The 22,306-nt window shown below is 41.3% G+C and overlaps 1 protein-coding gene across 5 annotated transcripts in view; it reads left to right on the plus strand.

Annotated features, from left to right (window-relative positions):
- SCHIP1 (schwannomin interacting protein 1) overlaps positions 1 to 20,651 on the plus strand; it is a 146,004-nt gene extending 125,353 nt beyond the window's left edge. For all 5 annotated transcript variants that reach the window (XM_036904085.2, XM_036904084.2, XM_036904089.2 and 2 more), the window contains 5 exons: positions 10,963 to 11,080; positions 12,079 to 12,276; positions 13,154 to 13,277; positions 15,705 to 15,798; positions 20,019 to 20,651. In XM_036904085.2, the coding sequence (XP_036759980.2) occupies positions 10,963 to 11,080; positions 12,079 to 12,276; positions 13,154 to 13,277; positions 15,705 to 15,798; positions 20,019 to 20,070 (586 nt within the window). In that variant the 3' untranslated portion in view covers positions 20,071 to 20,651. The remainder of the gene's footprint in view (positions 1 to 10,962; positions 11,081 to 12,078; positions 12,277 to 13,153; positions 13,278 to 15,704; positions 15,799 to 20,018) is intronic.
- The last annotated feature ends 1,655 nt before the right edge of the window (positions 20,652 to 22,306 follow it).

Below are 22,306 nucleotides of genomic sequence, written 5' to 3' on the forward strand. Positions count from 1 at the left end.
ATATGCATTTCCCTGTAAAAATTAACTTCATACCCAGTATGTGGGAAATGATGAAGTCTCCGGGTATGCAGGTCTCCGGGGAAAACATGTTTAAGCTGCTTCTGTGAGTGTAAGCCCCTCTCAATTGTCCTGTGGGTTCCAGCCCCACTGAGTTTCTCTAACTGGTACTGTCTCCTAAAACACTTTTTAAAAAAGTGACAAGCTGCTAAATGTAAGCTAGGTTTCCCGTAATCCCATAAAGATATTTTATGCCTAATACTGCAGCAAAAGAATTTTTGATATTGCTTTATAACTCAACTAATTAAATTTGACTTATACTGAAATGTGGCAAATATAGGGAGTGCCATTTTTTTTCCTTCAAAATTCGCTAATCCACACATAATCAGCTTTTTCAAATTGAGACTGTTGGTCATTTTTTTTCTCTTTAAAAATGCTTCTGTGAAAAGCTTTTAAAAACTTAAAAGGAAATGAGAAAAATGAATAGCCTATATTTGAAATAAGAAATACTAGGCTTACTCATGCTCTTGAAAAAAAATACTCCTTTTCTCTTTAGTACTTTCCTATGAGATACTTTTTCATTATCCAAGTTAATCTTGAATCAGCATTGTTTCATATTCTGAGTTTATATCGCTTAGTGTTATGGAAGAGATGGACACCTGCTTAGCTGCTATGAAAACACAACAGAGTGGTCACCAGCAATGGATGTCTAGGAGGTCTTTCATTTTTCAAGAATTACAGCCTGATCAGACATGGTGGGGGAAACATTCTCTGCCTTCTCCATCCTCCTTTGCTCAGTAACCCTGACTCTCACCTCTTCCTGCCTCACCCGAAGATAGATTCTATTTACATACATATAAATATAAATGCAATCCAATGCAATCTTTTTCATAAAGTATACAATGGAATGGGGTAACCTCGAATAGGCTTTATCCTTCTTTCCGAACATCGTGAATATTATGAAAAATAGAAATTCCCCAGAGAGCTTTTGAGCAGCTGGTTTGAATAATGATTACTGTTTACTATTTCAGCCATTTCAGCATTCCCAAATCATTGCTCATTTCCTTCTTGTTCTTATAGGTTTATTGGTGAATGGAAAAGACAAGACCAGTAATAGATACCCACTACCTCCTTTTGTGTTTGAGTTGCGGGTGGGGGTAGGCATCATAGCCCAAGGAGTTGTACCAACTGGACAGATGAGGGTGATCTAAAGAGGCCTTAAAGAAATTAGATTCATAGGAGCTTTGTATATGAGGAACTGAGAATCTGTATGTGTGTGTGTATATACAATCTGCTATGGAATCATGGGTCAAACTAGCATCATTTTGCCAGGAAAGTGAATCATCCTTTTGTCTCTAACAGTAATAATTTTTGCATAATTTTCTGGAAGAAGTAAGCAGGGTGGTCATACATACCTAGCATAAGGAAAGAGGTTGTCTTGTTTCAAGGCAATGAAATTTGTTTTCTGTGGCATCTCTCTTAAAGCAATAGGTGAATGCCATAGCAACCTATTTATAACAAGCAATCTATCTTTTAAATTTCATATTAATCTCATATATGTGTGCTAATAATTTGCTTAGGCAACCCTTCGTGTAAGTAATCCCAACATACTTGTCTTTACAAATGGTTGTTTGCAAATTCTTTTTTTTTTATCCTATTTGAAAAGTAATCTATAGAAAACCCATCATTTTTATGCCTTCCTCCAAGGATTACCTGTAGCATTCTAAAATATTACACAATTTTAAAAGAGAAGCAAGATTTGAAGTGATTCTTTTGAGGAGTAATAGGATTAAAATGGCAAAACAAATTTAATTATGTAAACAATTCTTCTCTTTCACAAACCTGAAAGAAAAGCAAATTGGTATTTGTGAAATTTTCATTGTCTAATAAATAGTCTCATTTTACAATAATGCCAGTGACCCCAGTTTAATTAGGTGCAATTAATTTTGTGCAAGCGAGATTTGACATCTTGCTAGAGGCATAACCAGCTGTACCCTGTCTTATGAATTTTTTTATTATCAACAATGAGAATTCAATTTTTGGAGCTATTGCAAAAGGGTTGGAGGCAGAGAGAAAAAGGCCACAGAGCTTCATTTTATGTTTAAAAATGACTCCAGTGGACAGCTGAATGTTTAATTAAAAGAGCTTCTAGGAATCATTTTTCATTGGCGCATCATGTTTGACAAGTTACCATGACTTTATTACTGCAATTTGCACTCCCTTTGGACAGTGTTCATGCACATGTGTCTAGACCTATGCAGCTCATATGAAGACAGGGCTCCTCTGAGAGTTTACAAAAGCATCCGCTGCTGTTAGAAAACACCTTCCCTGGCTACAAGTGAACTGCATCATCTGGAGGTTTAACCCTGTCCTTTGCTCAACCTTGTCTAAGTTTCTGTGTCCCTCAGATTATTCTCATTCAAATTAGTACATGCATTAAAAATCCACGGAAGATATTTTGGAAAACCACTGTCAATTAAATGATGACCCATGCCTCCTTAACCCTTCAAATTTTTATTTTAGTGATTGAAAGAGCCTTTTAGACTTACTTGGATACAAGCTTTTGTCACATGTGTCTTGCACATACAAAAAAAAAGAAGAAAAAGTTGAAATATGTTAGCTAAGGTGGTTTAACCAAATAGGTTAGTTCAAATGGAACCCTTTTCACATTAAGAATCCAACTGTCTATTTAACCACTTCCCTACAGAGTCAAACTTCTTTGGCTTCCCCGCCCCCCCCCCCCCCCCGGTTGTCACCCTTTGTGCCATCAGGGGAGGCCGTGTATCACCTTTCAAGCCACGGGCCTCCACTCTGCAAATTTTGATGCCGTCACTTTGTGGTTCTTATCAGAAGGCATGAGCGGTCAGCTACCAGAGCTCCCCTCTCCCTTGGTGGTCCTTGACCAGCTAGTTGGCTGATGGTGTTCCTGCTCAGAAGAACAGTCATGCCGCTAGCTGCAGGGTGGCTGAGAGCCTGACTTCAGAGATGGCAGAATACGAATAACCACGTTTCATCGAATCAAACCAGTTCAGTAGATCTACCACATTTTTTTTAATGACCATACTGAATGCAATGACCGCAGATTCAATCATGAAAGAGAATGTCTTTGAGGTAAAGCTTATTATGGAACCGCACCTAAATTGCAGCTCCAACATTTTTAAAAACATGAACATAAAAAGTGGTGAAAGCAGTGATTCAGTGTTCAAGCTAGTAAAAGAATTTGCAATTAAGATTTTCACCAAATCCAGTCATACCCTTCAAAGCATGCACAGGCACTGCCTCTCCACCTGCCGTTTCTTTACCCTGGCCACATGAGCATCATCACAGGTCTTGAAGGGGCATCATCACAGGTCTGGAAGAAGACATGCAGGTCCTCAGCTCCAGCAGCTGAAACTCATTAGAAAGTCAGGCAGATGCAACTTTAAACTCTGTCTGGACTGGGCAGGCTGGTTTTAAAAATGCGAACAGTTAAATGCCTATCAACTACTTTAGAGTCTGTAATCTACTTCAGATTCAAGGAGGAGAATGGGATTGAGACTGGGCTAGGAAGCAGTGTCAACAGACGAATAAGAGTCCATACCCAGAGATGTTCGCTTGCAAAAAAATCTTTCTTGCTGTCCTCCAAAAGGATCACCCCTCTAGCACCCTACGAAAAACAAAAGCCTAGCCTGATTCATGCATGAGTCATGGTCCCTGCATAGACACCATCTGAGTCAGACCCACAGCCATCCTCTTCCAGCTGTCAAACACTTAATCCTACTCACCTTTTCTCCAGCACACAAGTGCTAATCAACTAGCGCATTTTCTCGCCTTTTCCTTTTTTAATTCCTGCTAAATACCCACACATGGCAACTCAGAGGAGCTCAAAAGAGAAAAATTCAAAGTCAACTGAATTTCTTGCACCAAAACTCTCTATTTATGTTTCCTGGCATTTTTTCTATGCACATACATCCATATCTTTGTTTCCAAAGTTGCAGTCATATGATACCTACTGTTTTATAGTCTGGTTTTTTTTTTTTACTTAACAGTATATCAGGAATAGTTGCCCATATTCATAAGTGTTCTTCTATTGTGTATATTTTTACTCCCGGCAAAATGGCTTCTCATACAGTTCACCATCGTGTGCTGACTCAGTCTCTTGTTAGGCATTGATTGGAGTTGGTTCCAGGTTTTTGGTTTGCTTTCCTTTTTCATCTTCCTTTTTTCTTCCATTCATGAATTTATTCTATCCCTAAAGTGACCTGGCCTCTCAAGACAGGCTTTCGACTTTCCTACAATAAAATACCAGCTTTGTGACCTCATATAATTTAACCTCATTCTGGTCTTCAGTTCATGCTAGAAAATGTCTCTGGTGAAAATGTGTTTTTTCAACATGAACATCCTATAATTCCAAATTTAATCACATGTCAGTGATCATTAGGGCAGGAACTGGACACTGTCAGATTAGAACCAACAGCTATCTGGGAAATGCAAGTATTTAGAGGTTTCAAGAAGCAGGTTAGGATACAGAGGCAGACGCCTCACCAAAGAATTGCTGCTGAATGCTAGTTCCCCTTTTCTATACATTTCTTACTTATATCTGGGCTTGTTCACTCTTTTTTCCTAGCTGGCTCCTAAAGGCATTTTATGGTTCAGGACTACTGTATTATGCATAGTTAGTAGTTGAACTACAAACAAAAACCAAATCGTTTAAAAGTCTTGGTGCCTTCCAGCCATCATGTGAACGTGTACAGATGGAAGGGTCCAGAACTAGCCTTAGGAAAGGGAGCAGAAAAAGAGTATGTGCAGGATATGGAGGAAAAAAGCCCAGAGAGAGCCATTCACACTCCAGCCACCCCTGGGGCTGCCCTCCTCAGCTTTTGCTGGGACCATCAAATGCCTGATTTCTTCCTTTGCCCCAAGCCTCTCTTAGGCACCTAGTCTGAAATGCCCTTAACTTCTCTGAGCTCAGAACTGCTGCAGGGCTAGCATCTCCATCTCTCCCCTGCATTTATTTCCCCCACCCACAGTTCACCAAGACCTCCTTTCCTTCAGCAGTTACTGCAGTTGCTCCTTGTGGTTAACACTTTTCCTAGTAATTAATGCCTGAGTAGTAAAAGAGCTTCTTTTCTCTTCTCATATCTAAGACAGGAAGTATCTACTAAATGTTTTTGTTGCGTTTGTTTTAGTTCTCTGGCAGTGCTCTATATATTCCACATTTCTATTTGTACATTGTGTTTTAATGATCCATGCACTTGGTACATGTTAAAAGACTTGGTTTCTGTTTGTAGTTCAACTACTAATATGCATAATACAGTGGTCCTGAACCATAAAATGCCTTCAGGGGCCAGCTAAGAAAAAAAAAAAATGAGTGAAGTAGCCCAGATAAAAGGCAATAGGGATTAGTACGAACTGTAGCCAAGTAGAAGGTGTGTGACCTGCTCAAAGGGAATGAGAGCTTCTCAGCACTAAACTGTTGGTGCCATGGAGTTTGCAAAGATGGTTATCGCCTTGTCATCAAATGAATGAACAAATGAATGAACAGTTACCATCCCTTTTCTCTCTAACATAGTTATTAAAATCACCTGTAGTACTTTTGTGTGTGTGATGATATATGTAGGACCAGCAATATTCACACTCGTTATATAAATACCACTTTTTAAAAATGCATTAAATTATCCTGTGCATTACACACTCCTTAACTGAAGAAAATTAACACAATCCTACTAAAGTAAAAAAAGAAATAGCATTGTATTTTCTTAATAACAAATATTGGCTAGCCGAAATTTTACCTTTGCCTTTTTCACAAAATAGTAGTAGGCATTTCTGTGACTCTCATGGTAATTGTCAATATAGAACAGTCAGTAAGGAAAAGAAGAGGAGGTAGGGCTTGGGGGACAGGAAAGCTGTTTTGTCAGGGAGTAGCAACCCCTCATTTTAACACCCAGCACATACTCTAGAGACACCGTCACATGTTCAGGACATCCAGAGCTTACCCAAACTTCAACTGTTCCCAGTTTTTCTTTGTGACAAATCCTTAGAAAAATGAAATGTTTTTATAGCTGCCCTTGGGTAACTACAGCCCATATTTTATATTCCTTCCCCTTTGAAATTCTCATGAAACAGAAAAAGATATGTTATAAAAATATGGGTGATTATTCATTATGTATAAAACCTTTGAATAATGCATCAAGATCCATTAAAATAAATAGAAATATATTTTAACAGACCCATCACAGACTGGTTGGCAATATTGAGTAACAAATGGTACAACAGGGCCAGTGGCTCTCACAGCCACACTGGTTGTGGACAGATAGTGAACAAGGCATGTTTGGAATTCGTAAGCACATGGGAAGTTCCCTCCCACTCTGTTTCTTGAGGAAAACCATACAATTGCCCTGAATTTATAAGCAACTGTAGGAGGTACATGACCTTTAAAATTATACTGCCAGACACAAGCAGGAACTAATAAATCAAACCTGAGGTTATGTGTAGTGGGGAAAAGGCTGCTGGATTCCAAAAATCAGAGGTCTAGCCTGCTTTCTCTTGCTTTGTGACCTTGAACCAGGTATCGTGGCCACAGTGATGCTGCATAATAAAATAAAACACCCGTGTAATAAAAAACCATCTATACAGTGCCATGCAATCATAAGCATTGATTTCTGCTTAGGAGCCTACAGGTCAGCTGAGCACTTCTGTTGACCTGAGCTGGGCTTGGATGGGCTTGCTTGGGTGTCTGTGGTCACCTATAGGTTGGCAAGTTGCCTTTCCAGCTCTTGGCTGAGCTCTCTCACGTGTTAGGGGCTTCAGTCGGGATAACTGCTGGTTGAGCCTGGTGCCATGAAGTCACCCATCCACCAGTGGGCTGGCTAGCCGGTACTTTTCTCAAAAGTACAGGTTCCCTGATGGGGGAGACTTGGAGCTGCTACTCCATCACTCCCTCTGCATTCTGTCGGTGAGACAAGTCAGGAGGCCAGCCCAGGAGTAGGGAAATGGACTCTACCTCTTGATGGGAGAAGCTGCAAAGTCCCACTACAGAGGGGCCAATAAGGGGAGGGGACAATTGGTACCATTTTTGTAATCAGCCTGTCACTGTTCTGGAGGAAGGCAATTGACTTCTGTGTAACCGTTACCTTGCCTGTAATGCTTAAGTGGTTGGATAGCTCAAGAAGAGAATGAATGTAAGCGAATATACTTTTAAACTAAATTCAATGCAACAGTTCAAGGGAAGTTACCTAAGAGGTTTGTAGGGGGTAAAAACCAAAGAATCTTAAACATTTATACAAGGATTCTTGTACTCTAAGCTGGTGCTGGGAGGTTCCTAGTTCTAAAATCAGAAAACAATAAATAGTTCTGGGGTTCAGAGCTGGCCTCAGACCAGCCAATCCCAGTCCCCACAAGCCCAGGCCAAGGACAAAGGCTTGATTCAAATGGCTTCTACTGAACTAGAAGTTACAGCAAACTTTAGGACCATCAATCACATTGTTTCTTTTAAGAAATAAACTGGTCTTGTCCTTGGATTTTGAAAAAAGTGTTATCTTTATACCTGATCATATTACTGCTTGGTTAGGTTTTTGAGATATCCTCTTAGTAGTTAAGAACTTTTCATCTCTGCCATTCTCTCACTGCCATGCATATTTTAATAATATACCCAGTAATTGTAGTTGAGTGTCAGCATGAGCACTTTCCAAGTAACGCTCTTCCTCTCAGTAAAAGCCAGTCGGGCATAGGTACTGAACAGCCTCTCCACTAAATGTCTTCCTGCCACTGGTCAATAAGCACTGTCACTCAGAAAACCGCTGCCACTCCCACTGAAATGTCCAGAAGGCACACTCCACCTTTACCTCTTCCTAGTTCTGAGCAGCCCCCCACCAGCACACTCTCCGGCCCTCGGGCTCCCTGTCAGTAGCTGTGGTCAGCAGGATGGCTTTGCATTGCCACGCAGTTCATAAGGAGAGGAGGTTTCCAGGTCAGCAAGACCCAGACCTTTCAAAACTGGTATCAACAGGCAAGGCAGATGCCTGCGATGCCCTGCTACATGCCACTGCAAACATCAAGTAATCTTGAAAAGGGTACCTTAAATTATATCATGGATTAAAAGATGAGGATTGTGTTTTGTTTTCACGTCAGACTGAGCTTGAGAGATCCAGGCAAATTGGACCCCCAGCAGCTTGGATTTTGCTAAGCTATGTAACCTGGTTGCAAGCAAGGCCGGTTGCCCTGAGGTATGAGGGACAGAGGCCAGCAACCCCAGCTTGCAGGACTGAGCCTCAGCACACCATGCCTCCAGGGTGGGAAGGGCCCCAACAGAGGTTATGGTCCTTGACCCTATGACAAAGAGGCTGCTAGCAGCCCCAAAAGGCCCCACTCACCCAGCAACCAGGCTGCTTCTCCAAAGCCGCCTTCATCTTAAAACCCACTTAAAGGCTAAAGGCAAACAAATCCTTTTTGAAACCTGAGTCCGTTTTAAGATGTCTTTACTAAAATCCCCTCTGAACCATTAGCTGTTATGTCATATAATTTCCTTTTCCTGAGAGTAACATTCTTGGTGATTACCACAGAAAGGAATTAGAAGTCTCACCCTGTAAGAAGCTCTGTTCCATTTCCCACGGTGATAATGTGGTACGAAGGCGATTTTCTGAATTTCTACCTGAGGGTTTTTCATTTTACTCTAACTACTAAATCCTTTCCTTTTTTTTTTTTCCTTCCTTTGCCTTTCTGAATTTGAAACACTGTATGGGACAGTCGATTTAGGTCTGAGTTGATCCTTAGCACAAAGGTCAGTTTGAGGGCAGAACAACAGACCCAGGTTTCTTCAGAATGAAAACACATATCTTTGGAAGTTTTAACCTTATTTTGTAATGGTATCATGGGTCATTTTATATTTTTATAATCCGTGCATACAGTGGCCAAATACTTCCTTTCAAGATGTTAGCTATTCAATATGAAGAAAATGCTACATAATCCTAGATTCAAATTAGACTTACTTACAAATTTTTTTTTAATTTTAAAATACGCCTGTAAAATATGTCTGTCTTTAATTTGAAGTTTTATTTCTCATTATCTTCTAATCCACAGACCTTGAGTTTTATTAATAAAAATGGATTGATACATAATAAATTTTAAAACTTATTTTCTATGGGACCAAAGGGTAACCTGAACATATTAGATTTCTCCAGGAAAAAAATTCCAATGGAGGAAAGTTAAAAGGAGACAAATTCCAGCTCAGTAAAAGTCCAGGGTCCTAGTAGTTAAAGAGGGAGCACAGATGCTCTCAGCTGCCTATGCATCAGGCAATTGTTGTGACCAGCGAGGTATTAGAGTAAGTGACTTGAGAGATACCTTTACAAAGTCACATTACCTTTAAGTCTGTGTTCTTTTGTTAGGCTTTCAGAAAGTAGGAAAAGGAAGATAATGAATGTGTACAGAGCACTTGCCCAGTGCCCAGCTGTAAACTAACTCTTTACATCCTTCCTATAAAACACAGTTATTCACCCCATTTTACAGATGAGGAAACTGAGGTTCATAGAGGCTAAGTGATGTGCCTAGTGAAAGAAGTCAGGATGCAGAACTTTTAAGTCTGACTGACTCTAAGCACGCTGAGCTGATCACAGCAGAACCCGTTGCCTTCTGCACCCAGCCGGGGCCTGGCTCTCCTTGCCTGCTCCTGAAGGCAGGCAGAACAGAGCATGTGAGCGGACGCCCCATTTCCTTAGTGGGAAATAAGCTGGGACCCTCATTAATTACACAAACTAACAGTAGGTGGCAGTACATACACGTAACAACGGCAGTGCCTGTGTTTAATCAGATTTTCTTTTTCTGGATTCTATATGGGCTTCCAGGAAGCACTATATATGAGTCATCTAGGCAATTTGTACAAAGCGTCCATATCCATTGGAATAAAAAAAAAATCAAACACAGATGTCAACTATCAGATGCGCCGCTCTTTGCATTTTTCCCGTGACAGTAGTAACGCCAGAGCATCTCAGTGTCCTTACCCTCCCTTGCTGCTTAGGAAGCTCTTTTTGCCTTGTCTTTTCCTAAGCTTACTCACAGACTGGGACTACTAGGAATGCTTTAAACATTACTTCTTTAAAAACTCTTTATTGCCAAATAGTATTGAAATGTGTTCAACTTCAAGAGATTGGAACAGAGTTGAATGCACTATCTGGCCCAGTGCACAGCAGATTCACAGCCAGGTGACCCTTTGTGACCACATTTCGGGCAATATCACTCGTGGAGCCTCAGGATTCTCCACAAGATAATGAGAAGTCTCCTCCTCTGAGGCTGTTTGTACACACAGTCTGCAGAGCCTTGCTGCCTTCTCAGGCTGTGCCGTTCTGGCTGGGTTTGGGGTTTCCTCAAGTTCTGCTAGGGTGAACCTGTGGTGTGTTTTGTTCTTGATGACATAAATGAGCTTCCTTGATTGGCTTTTGGCAACTGCCTTAAATAAAGGCTTCCTTCGGATGACCCTATTCTGCCTATCTGGGGGGAAAAAGGAGTCTTCCTTCAGAGAGCTGTGGCCCTGGGATGCTGGCTGTAGGGAGTTTCTTTGGGCCATCTCCGTGGGACAGGTCACTAGATGACACCAGGCTGGTTTACTTGACCGAGGACTCCATTCATCTTCATTGACAGGAGTGCAAACTCAGTAACTCGACACATTTTCATCCCGCGCCATCTGTGTTTGGCACTGTACCGGGTACTGTATCATGTTGCCTCCAGTTGTTTTTCACTTAATGTGAAATTGATGTAGAAAAGAACAAATACAATATTAGTAAAAGTTATCATTTTTACCAATGTACTGAGTTATAATCGTGACGCTGTGGTAGGAGTTACCATCTGTAAGCTGAGAGTGATAGTGGCCCCTCACTCTTCTATGCGAAGACCATAGAAAACTACTCTGTTAGCAAAGCCAGACAGTCCCACTGAGAGCCACCAGACAAGAGGGAGCTGAGTGGAATGAGTGTTCTCTTTGCCTCCACCCAGCCTGCAGAGTGGGATGAACCTGCAGATCTGCTTCGTCAATGACAGCAGCAGTGACAAGGACAGCGATGCCGATGACAGTAAGACTGAAACCAGCTTGGACACCCCCTTGTCTCCCATGGTGAGTCCAGAAGCTTCCACCGAAGCTCAGGGTGTGTGCTTTCCTGGTCCTTTAGCTTCTTTTCGGTTGTTATTCAGAAACAAATACTGCAGAGATTTAAAAATAAATATCTCTTAACATTTCTTGACGTGGCATGCTCCTAGAATTTGAGAGTAATTGAAAAATCAAAACTGTGATACAATAAGGAGACAGAAGCCCCGTTAAAGTTTGCAACGATTTCCATGTTAAACCATAAGAGAGATCACAGATGCCCTAAAAAGTTATGAAGGAAAATACGCTATCTGCCAATCTTTCCTCATTGGGCTTAGTAATATGCACACAGACTAACACATATAATGACACATTTTAAAGCACAGGGAATGGGAGTCAGGGCAGGAGCAGGGGTGGGAAGGCTTGTGCATAGAGATGTTGCTCACAGAAACCAGCAAAATAATGTGTGTAAAGCGTTCCATACTCATTCCTTGCATACATATGAACAAAAGATGGCTCAATGCCCCTGAGTTCTTGTTGCTAGAATTACTTCCTCTCTGTGAGGCCTGCCTATCGCCTTTTTTACCAAAGACCAGCAGGGAACTCTGTTGGTCTTTGAGTGCAGTACAGCTTCACAACTTCATTGGCTTCCTGAGGTCCCATCCACTCCAGGGAGCAACACACCACCGTAGCTCTGGGTTAAATATTTTGCTATATCTGATCACTTCCAGAAAGTTTTGAGACCAAGAATCAAAGAAATGTCTCAAGATTGTCATAAATATATTCTCCCTATTACTAGTCATGCTACTCTTTACGCAAAAATCAGAATCTGTTATTAACACTGAGGACATAAGTGACCTTTTTTAATGTTGCCTGAAACTTGTACAGATCAAATCAAGCTGCAAGTCACCTTGGTGGAGGGGACTCGGCCTCTCTGAGAGAGGCCCCAGGGAGGGGAAAGCCGGCACCCATCCCCAAAGGTGGCACCTGGCACAAAAGGCTCAGGGCTGCTCTTTTTCCCTCCACAGAGCAAACAGAGTTCCTCCTATTCTGATAGAGACACTACTGAAGAGGAATCTGAATCCCTGGATGACATGGACTTCCTCACAAGGCAAAAGAAATTGCAAGCAGAAGCCAAAATGGCCCTCGCCATGGCCAAACCCATGGCCAAAATGCAAGTAGAAGTGGAAAAACAGAACAGGAAAAAGTCTCCTGTCGCTGACCTTGTAAGCAGCAAACGCTGAAAAATGCGAGGGTTTGGTGACTGCGAATGGTTAGCACTGTCCCAGTCCTTTCCCAGAGTTGTGCAAACTCGGGTTTCTACGAGGCACTTTGTAAAAAGTACTGTCATTGAGAAATATTTACGTTTGTTTCTTTTTCCTTCTCACTGTGTCACTGAAGAGTACATAAGCAACAGATTTCACAAAAGCAAACTTTGCTGTTGATTCACAGTAATGTTTCTTAGGGGCAATATGAGCTGTCATGGGAATGTTTTAATTCTTCTAAAGCTGTCAGTTTAAGAACCTACTGGTTGTGGCAGACTTGCTTTTGCTTTAGCTCTTGTTCCCACCTTTCAGTGGAGACAGGATGGCCCAGTGGAGCAGACCCCTGGGCTGCGGAGTTTAAGTCTAGCTCTGCCCTGCTGTGGGGCTCTGAGCAAGTTACCTAAGTCTCAGTTTTCTCTTCTCTGAAATGGAATAGTAACACCTGTGTAAGAGCTCCATTGTGAGACTTCAGTGAACAAAGCATTCAAAGCACATTATCGTAAATTAATAAGTAGCTGATCTTAATCATTTTAGCCATGTCACTGATACTACTTGACCTCCCTGATAATTCATTTGTGACTCACCATTGTCACAGCCTGTGAGAAAAATCAATCCAAAGCTTTGATCTGAGCAGTGTAGCATTTTGATGCCACTAGCATTTTAGACAATGTGGTATGTGTAGATAGGGCCTCACACTGGAAACTGCTCAGACTGGGAAAGCATTTAAGCATAGAACCTGAACTGAGGTGGGTGAATGAGGGTGGGTCTCAGGAGAAAACTGGGTCTTGTGTCCTTGCTGCTCTGTTCACACCCCCACTTCACCCCTTTGTATCTTCAGCTGCCACACATGCCTCATATAAGTGAGTGCTTGATGAAAAGAAGTTTAAAGCCCACTGACCTGAGAGACATGACTATTGGGCAGCTACAAGTGATAGTCAATGACCTCCATTCCCAGATAGAAAGTAAGTGTAAGAGGTGCTTGAAAATGGGATGTTAACGTACAATGTAATGGGGCCGCACTGTTTCCTTGATTCAATTCCTTTGTATGTTTCACTGGTTTCCTCCTGTGTGCTTGCAAGGAAAGGAAGAGTATCATTAAGGCTCTGTTTTTGTTTTTGTTTTCTTTTACTGTAAAATGGCCAGAAACTTTAAGAATTTTTCAAGGCTCACAGAAATTAAAGGTTCTTCTTACTCATCTTACATTCCTGGTTCCCACCACAGTGCCCTGCATGGATTTGGGTCACAGATTTATTTCTAGAAGATACAAATACAAGTTAGTCAGTACAAGTCATTTATTACACAATTACACCCTCAACTTTACTTGTATATACATTCATTTTAGGTCATCAAAGCTTATTTTGTGGGACTCCAGTGATGGAAATATATGACTGATATGTAAAAAGAAAAAGTGACAAAGCATGGGCCTTTTTTCAACCCAGAATAAAGACAGACCTCTAACAGAAGTGTGTAGAGGGGGTGGTGAGTGAATGGCGCTCACTCTGTTTTACAGAGAAGGGCAGGCTATTGGCCCGATGGAAGGACATACTTCCTTGGCCAGGTCTAAATGAATGTGCACGCCCTCCAGCCTCTGGAAGGCATGATTCTATAAAGTCCTCAGACGTGAAGATTAAAAACCACCTAAGAAACAAGCCAACTAAATGCATTCAAACAAACTAACCACCAAATAGTGAATAAGTATTTTAGCAGCCAAGCAGGGAAATTTGAATGCTGACTGAATGTTTTATTAAGATTTATTTATTTATTCAGGTATGATAAATGCATTACAATTATGTTAATTTAAAAAGGAGTCCAGTCTTTAGGTATATATACTGAAACACTCACAGATAGAATAATACGGTGTTTGGAATTTGCTTTAAAATAACCCAGAGGGGACCTAGAGAAGTCAAGACTGGCCATGAGTTGATAGCTGTTGAAATCGATTGGGTGCATAGGGCACAAGGATTCATTAAACTATTGTCTTGCTTTTGTGTCAATTAAAAAATTTCCATACTAAAAAGTTAAAAACTTTGTGTGGGAGAAAAATTTCTATGCATTGTGCTGGCACCCTACTGAATACTAGTATAAAAAGTTACCCTAAGAACACATTGGAACAAAGAGAGTTTTGGTGTATCTGGTGTCAAGTTAATACATTCTGTATTGTTTTAAAATCAAAGATAGTTTTAACATTTTAATTAAGGAAATGGAAGAGTCAGCGTTTTTTTAAATTCTACTGTAATTTTAGTTAAGAACAGATTATTAGGCGTGTCAAGGATTTAACAGGCTTTCTGATATTTTACCACTGAGACATCGTCCTTAGACTTTTAAATAATAAAATTGCCATCTAATCCCTTTCAGAATTAGATAAAATTTTAGACCTCTTTGTGTGATTTTTTTTTCTCCCTCTTTTAATTTTGAAATTAGTCTGAATTAAAGGCCAATAAATGCATCACTTGAAGTCAGGATCTCTAAAAGCATTTCCAAGGAGGGCTTCACCGAATACCTCCTTCCTTTCGTTCTGGGGCCCAGAGCTTTTGTTACATGAATGCTCTCCCCCAGGTGCCCATGGGTTGGGACCTAGAAGCTTTCATTCATAGCCAGTCTGAGGAAAAGTAGTAAGAGAGAACCCTTGACTCTTAATCTTTTTTCAGGAGCAGAAGCCAGTTTAACTCAATGCACTGATTTCAGGAGGATTAGAAATGTTTCCATTTATATTTTATTCCCAGTGTAAGTCCTAAGGAACACTTTGCTCAGCATCTGTTGTACAGAGATTTCAGGGGGATTTCTTCAGGTCTTACAATGGCTTTCCAATGGCTTTAGATATTACTTGTTCTTCTTAGAACAGCCTGCACGGAGGGTTGCTCCTTCCCTAGACAGTGGAAGCATCCCCCAGTGCCTTGTCTACAGCTGGGCGTCTGACCCCACACCACCAGGTGGCCAGGTGCAGTGGGTGGGGGTGGGGGGAGTCTCCCACTCTCAGTGTGGCAGAAGCATCCAGAAAAGCAGTGGAAACTTAATATGCCCCCGACTTCTTTGTTCACACTTCTCCAAACAAAGTCCTGCTGCTTCTAAAAAGCTATTCTCCTAGTAGCTAACAATTTCTTTTCCCACTTGAATGTGAATGTGATTGGAAATCCTATATATTCTACTCTTTTCATCCAGCACTACTGCAATTATGCAGACTAGCCAGGTTCTCAAATTGATGACTTCTCCTGGACTTATGAGAAGCTAATAGAAGAACTCTAAATCTTAATAAAAATTACTTTCCTGTTAGGTTTAGTTGCTTACATATATGTATGTATCCATGGTCTGTTATGATGATCCATAGATAGTTACATGTTTGGACTGAGATATAATTTTATGTCTTAAAATGCCCTCTGTTCTTTCCCCAGGCTTGAATGAAGAGCTGGTCCAGCTGCTGCTCATCCGAGATGAGCTGCACACAGAGCAAGATGCCATGCTGGTGGACATTGAAGATTTGACCAGGTCAGTGAGGCCTCACCAAGAAGGAAAGAAAGCCAGGCTGGTCTAGAGAACTTCTTCCCTTACTTCCATGAGTACCCACCCAAATTCTGCTGGCATTAGCTCTTTAGATGGCAGGGAAGTAGCCAAAATGCTCCTTCACGTAGTGCTTGTTCAGAACCACCCGCCCTAGTGCTGTACTTCCAGTGCATTAGAACTGCCTAAACCCCACCTAGACCAGGCCAGCAGTTCTGGTTTAGAGGGACTTGATTCTGAAGGACTGTCCCTCAGAGAGTTGGCCATGGGCCATTGTAGGCTGGCGTGTTTCCAGCACATGAGCAGCCACATTGTAGGTGCCACAGAGCGGCACTTGCTCTCATGTGACCTGACTCTCGATCACATCTGCTGTGCCCAGAAGGCAGGGACACTGGCATTTTTCTGTAACACCAGTGCCACCAGATTGCTCTCACCGTGGAGAAACTCCAGGACTTGAGTTTCTAGCTGGGCTTGGCCCCAAGTGCCTCTCTGTGAAGAGCTAAAGAATGCCTCCTTCCATAGGGGCCAAGGAAACAGGGCTAATGCTGGCCAAGGTATTCCATCTCTCAGTAGTTTTCCTTGTAGAAAGGTCTATCACCGCAAGTATATAAAATCCATGAAATACCGGGAGCATTCCTGTGATCTCATATCTACCATAGCACCTTCTCTGAGGCAGTTCATTTGAAATCTTTACCAGGAGGCAATGATTACTATTAATCCCAGAAATGATATTCAGGGTAGAAGGCTCCCAAGGAAAGAAAGAACACTGCTTGTCACAGTGACACAAGGAATTAACTGTGTGTTCTGGAATCATCCAAGAGAAGCTTGGAAACATACATACTATAAATGCCCTAAGAACCTATTACAGGACCTCTTCTCAATATGTAATGCTGAGTAAAATGTTTTTTCTAAATGCAATGCTATGAAAATAGTTTTGGTAGCAAAATGAATACTGCAGAACTATGTCTAGATGTTTTTTTCAGCATCTACGGTCAGCACTCTATTCCGTGCACTTTGGGTGTTACATGGGCTCGCCCTTAACAAAACAATGAAAAACAAGAAAACAGTAAGGCTTTAGCACATCTGCCTGCATCTGAGAACTCACACCACCATTTAAATAATATTACTGCCATCTACAGAGGTGTTCAGGCACTGCACAGCAACTGGAAGACACGTCCCTTTCTGTTGGCCTAAGAAATTTGCATATAGGTGTTAAGATTATAGGAAATCAGTAGTGAAATATACAGCCAATACCAGCACCTTCTGAAAAATATGTAAACTCTTTTGTAAATTCTGTGACATGCTCGTGAGAGCGGAGACCTGTCGCTGCCACTTACAGCAGCATTGGCCCTCCTCCTCGCAGGAGGGCACTGGGAGGCGCCTCCCTTCTCTCAAAGTGTTTAATTATTATGTACATTTGCACTGTATCTCTTTAATGCCTTTCAGAAGGAGTGATGTGGGAAAACAGGGTGAGCAGAACCATGGGGTTAAAAGGCAAGGAGTTATTCATTTAAAGGTGTTGGAGGAACCCTTTAACTTGGAGCAGGTGGGGCAAAAACTTCTGTCCATTCCTGGCTGCAGAAATATAGCTTTGCTCATGGGGGATCTGAGAGTTTTTAAATGTCTCTAGTGTCAGATGCCAGCAGGCTGAAAGCATGGCTGTAGAGATGTCTGGAGCATTCCAATCACCTCTTCCCTTTAGCTGTCCAACTCCTGCCATTCCAGATGACAGTTCAGATCAATGGTTCTCAGTTTGGGCTGCACATTGGAACCACCTAGGAGACTTAATGAACTATTGATGCCTGAGTCCTACCCCAAAGATTCTGATTTAATTATTCTGTGCAGTGGCCTGGACATTAGGACTTTTTTAAGCTCTCCAGGTGATTCCAGTGTGCAGCCAAATTTGAGAAGCACTGGCTTAAATGACACCTCTTTGGAAAAGTGCTCCCAGGCCACCCCCAACCCAGACTGGAGTAAGACCCTCTTCTCTGCATGCACCCCTCCATGTGGAGCCTAGTCATACTGTGTTACATTTGTCTGCTGCCTCTCCCTTCCTGACTGTAACCACTACCCACCACCCCACCCGAAAGCAGAGACAACACCCATTTCAGTCATTGCTGTGTTCCCAGAGCCAAGGACAGGGCCTGCCAGGTACAGGTCCTCAGTAATGATTATTGATCAAAAGGAGTCTTTGTGGCCTTGAGAGCAGCAAATCCTATAAGGACTTTCATATAAATAGTTGATGAGAACCTTTTAGTTTTATAGACCGAAACCTTTTCCCTCCTTTGTTTAAAACATTAATGAAATCCATGCTCAGAATAACATGTATGTCTCAAAATAACACCCAGTTTTCAATATTTTCTAAAGCTATTTCCTGTCTGTCCTTTCCTTCTCTCCCAGAAAAAAAAAACCTTACTGTTTGTGTGCACGCGCATGCAAATACGAACACACACACACACACACACATACATATTTTTGAACTCCTGTAAAAACTGTAATTTACTTAGGTACAATGGAATCTTACCTCATTGGGCATCAAAATACAAGTTGACCCTTGAACAACGCTGGGGTTAGGAGTGTCAGCTCACCCCCCATGCAGCTGAAAATCCATGTATAACTTCTTGACTCCCCCAAAACTTAACTACTAATAGCCTATTGTTGACCAGAAGCCATACTGATAACTTAAGTCAATGAACACATATTTTGCATGTTACATGTATTATATACTGTATTCTTAACAATAAAGCTAAAGAAAAGAAAGTTTTTTCAAATTGTCAGTTTTCCAAAAAATTTTCCAATATATGTATTGAAAAAAGCCCGTGTGTAAGTGGACCCACACTGTTCAAACCCATGCTGTTCAAGGGTCAACTGTATTATTTGAGCTGAATTTGTTTAAGTGAGGCCCATGAGCTACTTTAAAAAAATGATCCAAGTTCTTTCATATACATAAACAGGACCATGAGATGGTCTGCTGATGGGCATAATTTTGTTTAGGAATGAATTTTATTTAGGCTGATGATATCTTTTTTCTGAGTTCCTTTATTGTCAAATGAATATCGCCAATTATTTGTGGGCCTCTGCATATGGCAAGGATGCTGTTGTCACTTCCCTATTTCTGAAAGTATTTGTGGTTTATCTTCCCTGTACCATAAAAACCAGTGAGTTAAACTTGACGTCACTGACTACCAGGCCTAGGCAGCACACAAAACTACCCCGAACCCTTGATTACAGCTGGAAACCACACCCTTAGATACTTCGCTCTTGCCAAATTTATGATTTCCTAAAGCCCTACTTCAAAACATTTTCTTTTGCAGACTTCAGACCCTACCACTCTCTGGGAAGACACTTAATTAGTGCCCACGCACATGACAGAAGCAGCTTGTCCATTCCTCCCACTCTGTCTCCACCGGCCAGCTGCTGGGTCGGCTGAACTTCGTGCTCACAGGCCATAATAGGGCCTGCTGAGTAGGAAGACTCACCCCACGCTGCCCCTGTCCTCACAGTCTTGGTCACGCCCTCAGGACTAACTGAGCGAGAAGGAAAAGCTTGCAAATACAGAACATTTTTGCATCTGCAAAGACCTCCCATTTGTTAGGAAGTCATTAGTTTTTGTACGAGTACAATTGGATTATTGGTTTCAGTTTCTGTCAGGAGCCTTAATACTTCCTTTGGGTCTGTGTGCACATGTTTGGATACAGCAGGCAGGCAGTTACCTTCTGTCACTCCGGGATTGGACTTCCTCGCTCGCATTTACTTTCTGGGTGCTCTCCCCTTGTTTGCTGTCTGTGCATGCTTTCTCCCTCTCCGTTAGGGTGTACGCTCCGTGAGAACAACCTCAGTGCTCACCGCCACATCTCCAGCACCAGGGGCAGTGCCTGGCACATAGAAGGCATAAATTAAACACATGTTGGATAAATTATCTTAGATACTTATCTCTTTTCATTTTTAAACATAGCACTTTTCTCCTCAAAGGTAAGGGACATTACAAGTCTTGGGTTAATCCAGTAGTTTACTAAATAAAAGGAGTCATGCATAGATATAAAAAGTGAAGAGGGTGAATCCATTTGAATCAAGTACTGTTTCTGATTCTCTTGATTTCACTATGAGTAACTCAGAACCTCAGTTTTGGAGGCTGTTTTAACTGTTGATTGCAAAGCAGTTTGGATCTTTCTCCTTAGCACTAAACAACTGTATCATTAATTTTACAGACATGCCGAAAGTCAGCAGAAGCACATGGCAGAGAAAATGCCTGCAAAGTGAAAAGAAGCCTTCCAACCAGAGGATAAGCTAGAATTTATTTTGCTTCTGTGGTTGTAAAAATGCTGTTGCTAAAGGTGGCACAGAAACAAATATCAGTGTTAGTCATTGATAATGTCTGAAGCTTAATGTCCAGTGATTGGCCTTTGCTTCTTAATTTATTTTAATTTTTTTACTGTGCCACTAACTATCAGGCATTTTAATAAGATATTGTTACAAAAAATGTACAGTACTTACACCATCACAAATCATGGTTAATCAGAAGGGTAGTTTTAACTTTATTTGTTTAGAAATGTTAAGTTGGAGAAGTGTTTTACCATTGACTACTTTCATTCTTCACTGTAGTTTTAAAGAAGAACTGTAAATGACGGTGCTATACAAGTCAAAAAATACATGCCTGCCTCGTAGTGACGTTGTAGCTCTCCGTAATATGTATATTTTAATCAGTTTTCAACATTTTGTGAATGTTGACTACCTGAAGTTCATTTTTAGATGTGCTATTAACATTCTGTTGGAGTCAGAAGGTTCCTTGAAAGTTTATGTATAAATATGTAAAATAAAAATTAAAACTTTGTTTCATATGATACGTCTTCTTGCTCACTAGTAAGCCCTGCACTGGGCTTTTTTTTCTTTCCTGTTCACTCTGCCTCAACCAAATTCCCCGCCAGGAAGCCTTTATCCATGAAAAATCAAAGGGCTGCAGAGGACAAGCCATGCAGTGAACTAACAGGAAGCTTGTGAAGGGCGTGTGAAAGTGTGTGTGTGTGAGCATGTATGAGTGATCCAGAGAAGACAACCTCAGAGCTCACACATCCATGGATGCGCCAAGTTACCAATCTTGGCCATGTCACAGCTGCTAGTCTTGTCAGAGACTATTACTGCATCAAAGTGCCATATAAGAAACAAATGATGTCATATGAACAAATGATGCTTGCATTCATGTTTTTCCCAGTTGCCAGCTTTCAAATTTGAACATCTTCTGTTGGTCTCATGAAGAAAAATGCTAAGTCTAAAGTAGATGACAGATTGTTCCCCAATAAGTAGAGAGTGTCAAAAAAGCAATTGAATTAGCTAATATCCATATCCATGCAGATATTAGAGAACCATAAACTAAAGCAGAGATGAGCAATCAACATTCCAGAACCACCCACAGACCACCTGGTTTCACTGTAAGGTCCATGATGTAATCTGAAGATAGAAGCTTAGGTAACTGTCTACATTTTCCTTTCTTAAAAATACTGAGATAGATATTTTCAGTATTTAGGAATTGCCAATTTGCACAGTCTTCCATTAAGTGCAATAGGTAATCTTAAATTGTAATGTTAATCATTTTTTATGAGCCTCAATCAAGTTGTTTTCATTTGGAATAAAAAATAATGCAGCCTGTAAATATATGTTGTCCATTATGAATTGGCTATTGAGCAGGACAGGTTGTTCACCAGTGAGCTAAAGGGTGGGCCTCAAAGTCCTCTCTGGGTTCCCAAAGTTTCTTGAAGCCCCAAAGTCCTACACCAGCTGTCAGCAATCTCCTGGGGCGACCGCAGCCCTGAGAATCCAGGCTCAGCTGCTGGACCTTTGCTGCTTCAGCTGGATAAGAATGTTGGTCAGTAAGCCAGCAGTTCTCATCTTTAGTTGTACAGTGGAATCACCTGGGGAACTTTAGAAATCGGGCTGGAGGGGGTGGGAATCCAGGCCCCCCAACCCAGGCAGATACTGATTTAATTGGTCAGGGGGTATGGCCTGGGCATCAGGATTTTTAAAGGTCCCTTGGTGATACAAATGTTGAGAACCACTGCCTTAGACTTTCTTCATTTTTATCTTTTCTTTAACCATTTTTTAGTCTAGTTTTTTTAATTAAAATACATTCCTATTAATTTAGAACTTTAGGGACAGCCAGTCTAGGAAGAATACTACAAAAATGCCCAAGTAAGAATGGGGGTGTGACCTCAGCTGCTGCTGATGACATCCCAGACCCTCAGTCCTGGTGCTAAAACTCAGCCCACCAAGAAAGACTATCTTAATTTTTTAAATCCTTATCAGAACTGCCGATCCCAGTAAAAATTTAGAAACGAGTTTTCTCTCTGTCATAAGCAATGCGATCTCTGGCTAGAAATGTGTTCTGAAGAAATCCATGTCTTCTGAACTCCCCAGTTTGAAGCCAAACCATAGCTAAAGACCCCTCATTCAAGAAGAAAGAAAGGTGATACCCACAGCACCCCTCGAAATACCGCTGGGGTCA

Source organism: Manis pentadactyla, chromosome 1, assembly GCF_030020395.1.
Source record: "Manis pentadactyla isolate mManPen7 chromosome 1, mManPen7.hap1, whole genome shotgun sequence".
Taxonomy (NCBI): domain Eukaryota; kingdom Metazoa; phylum Chordata; class Mammalia; order Pholidota; family Manidae; genus Manis; species Manis pentadactyla.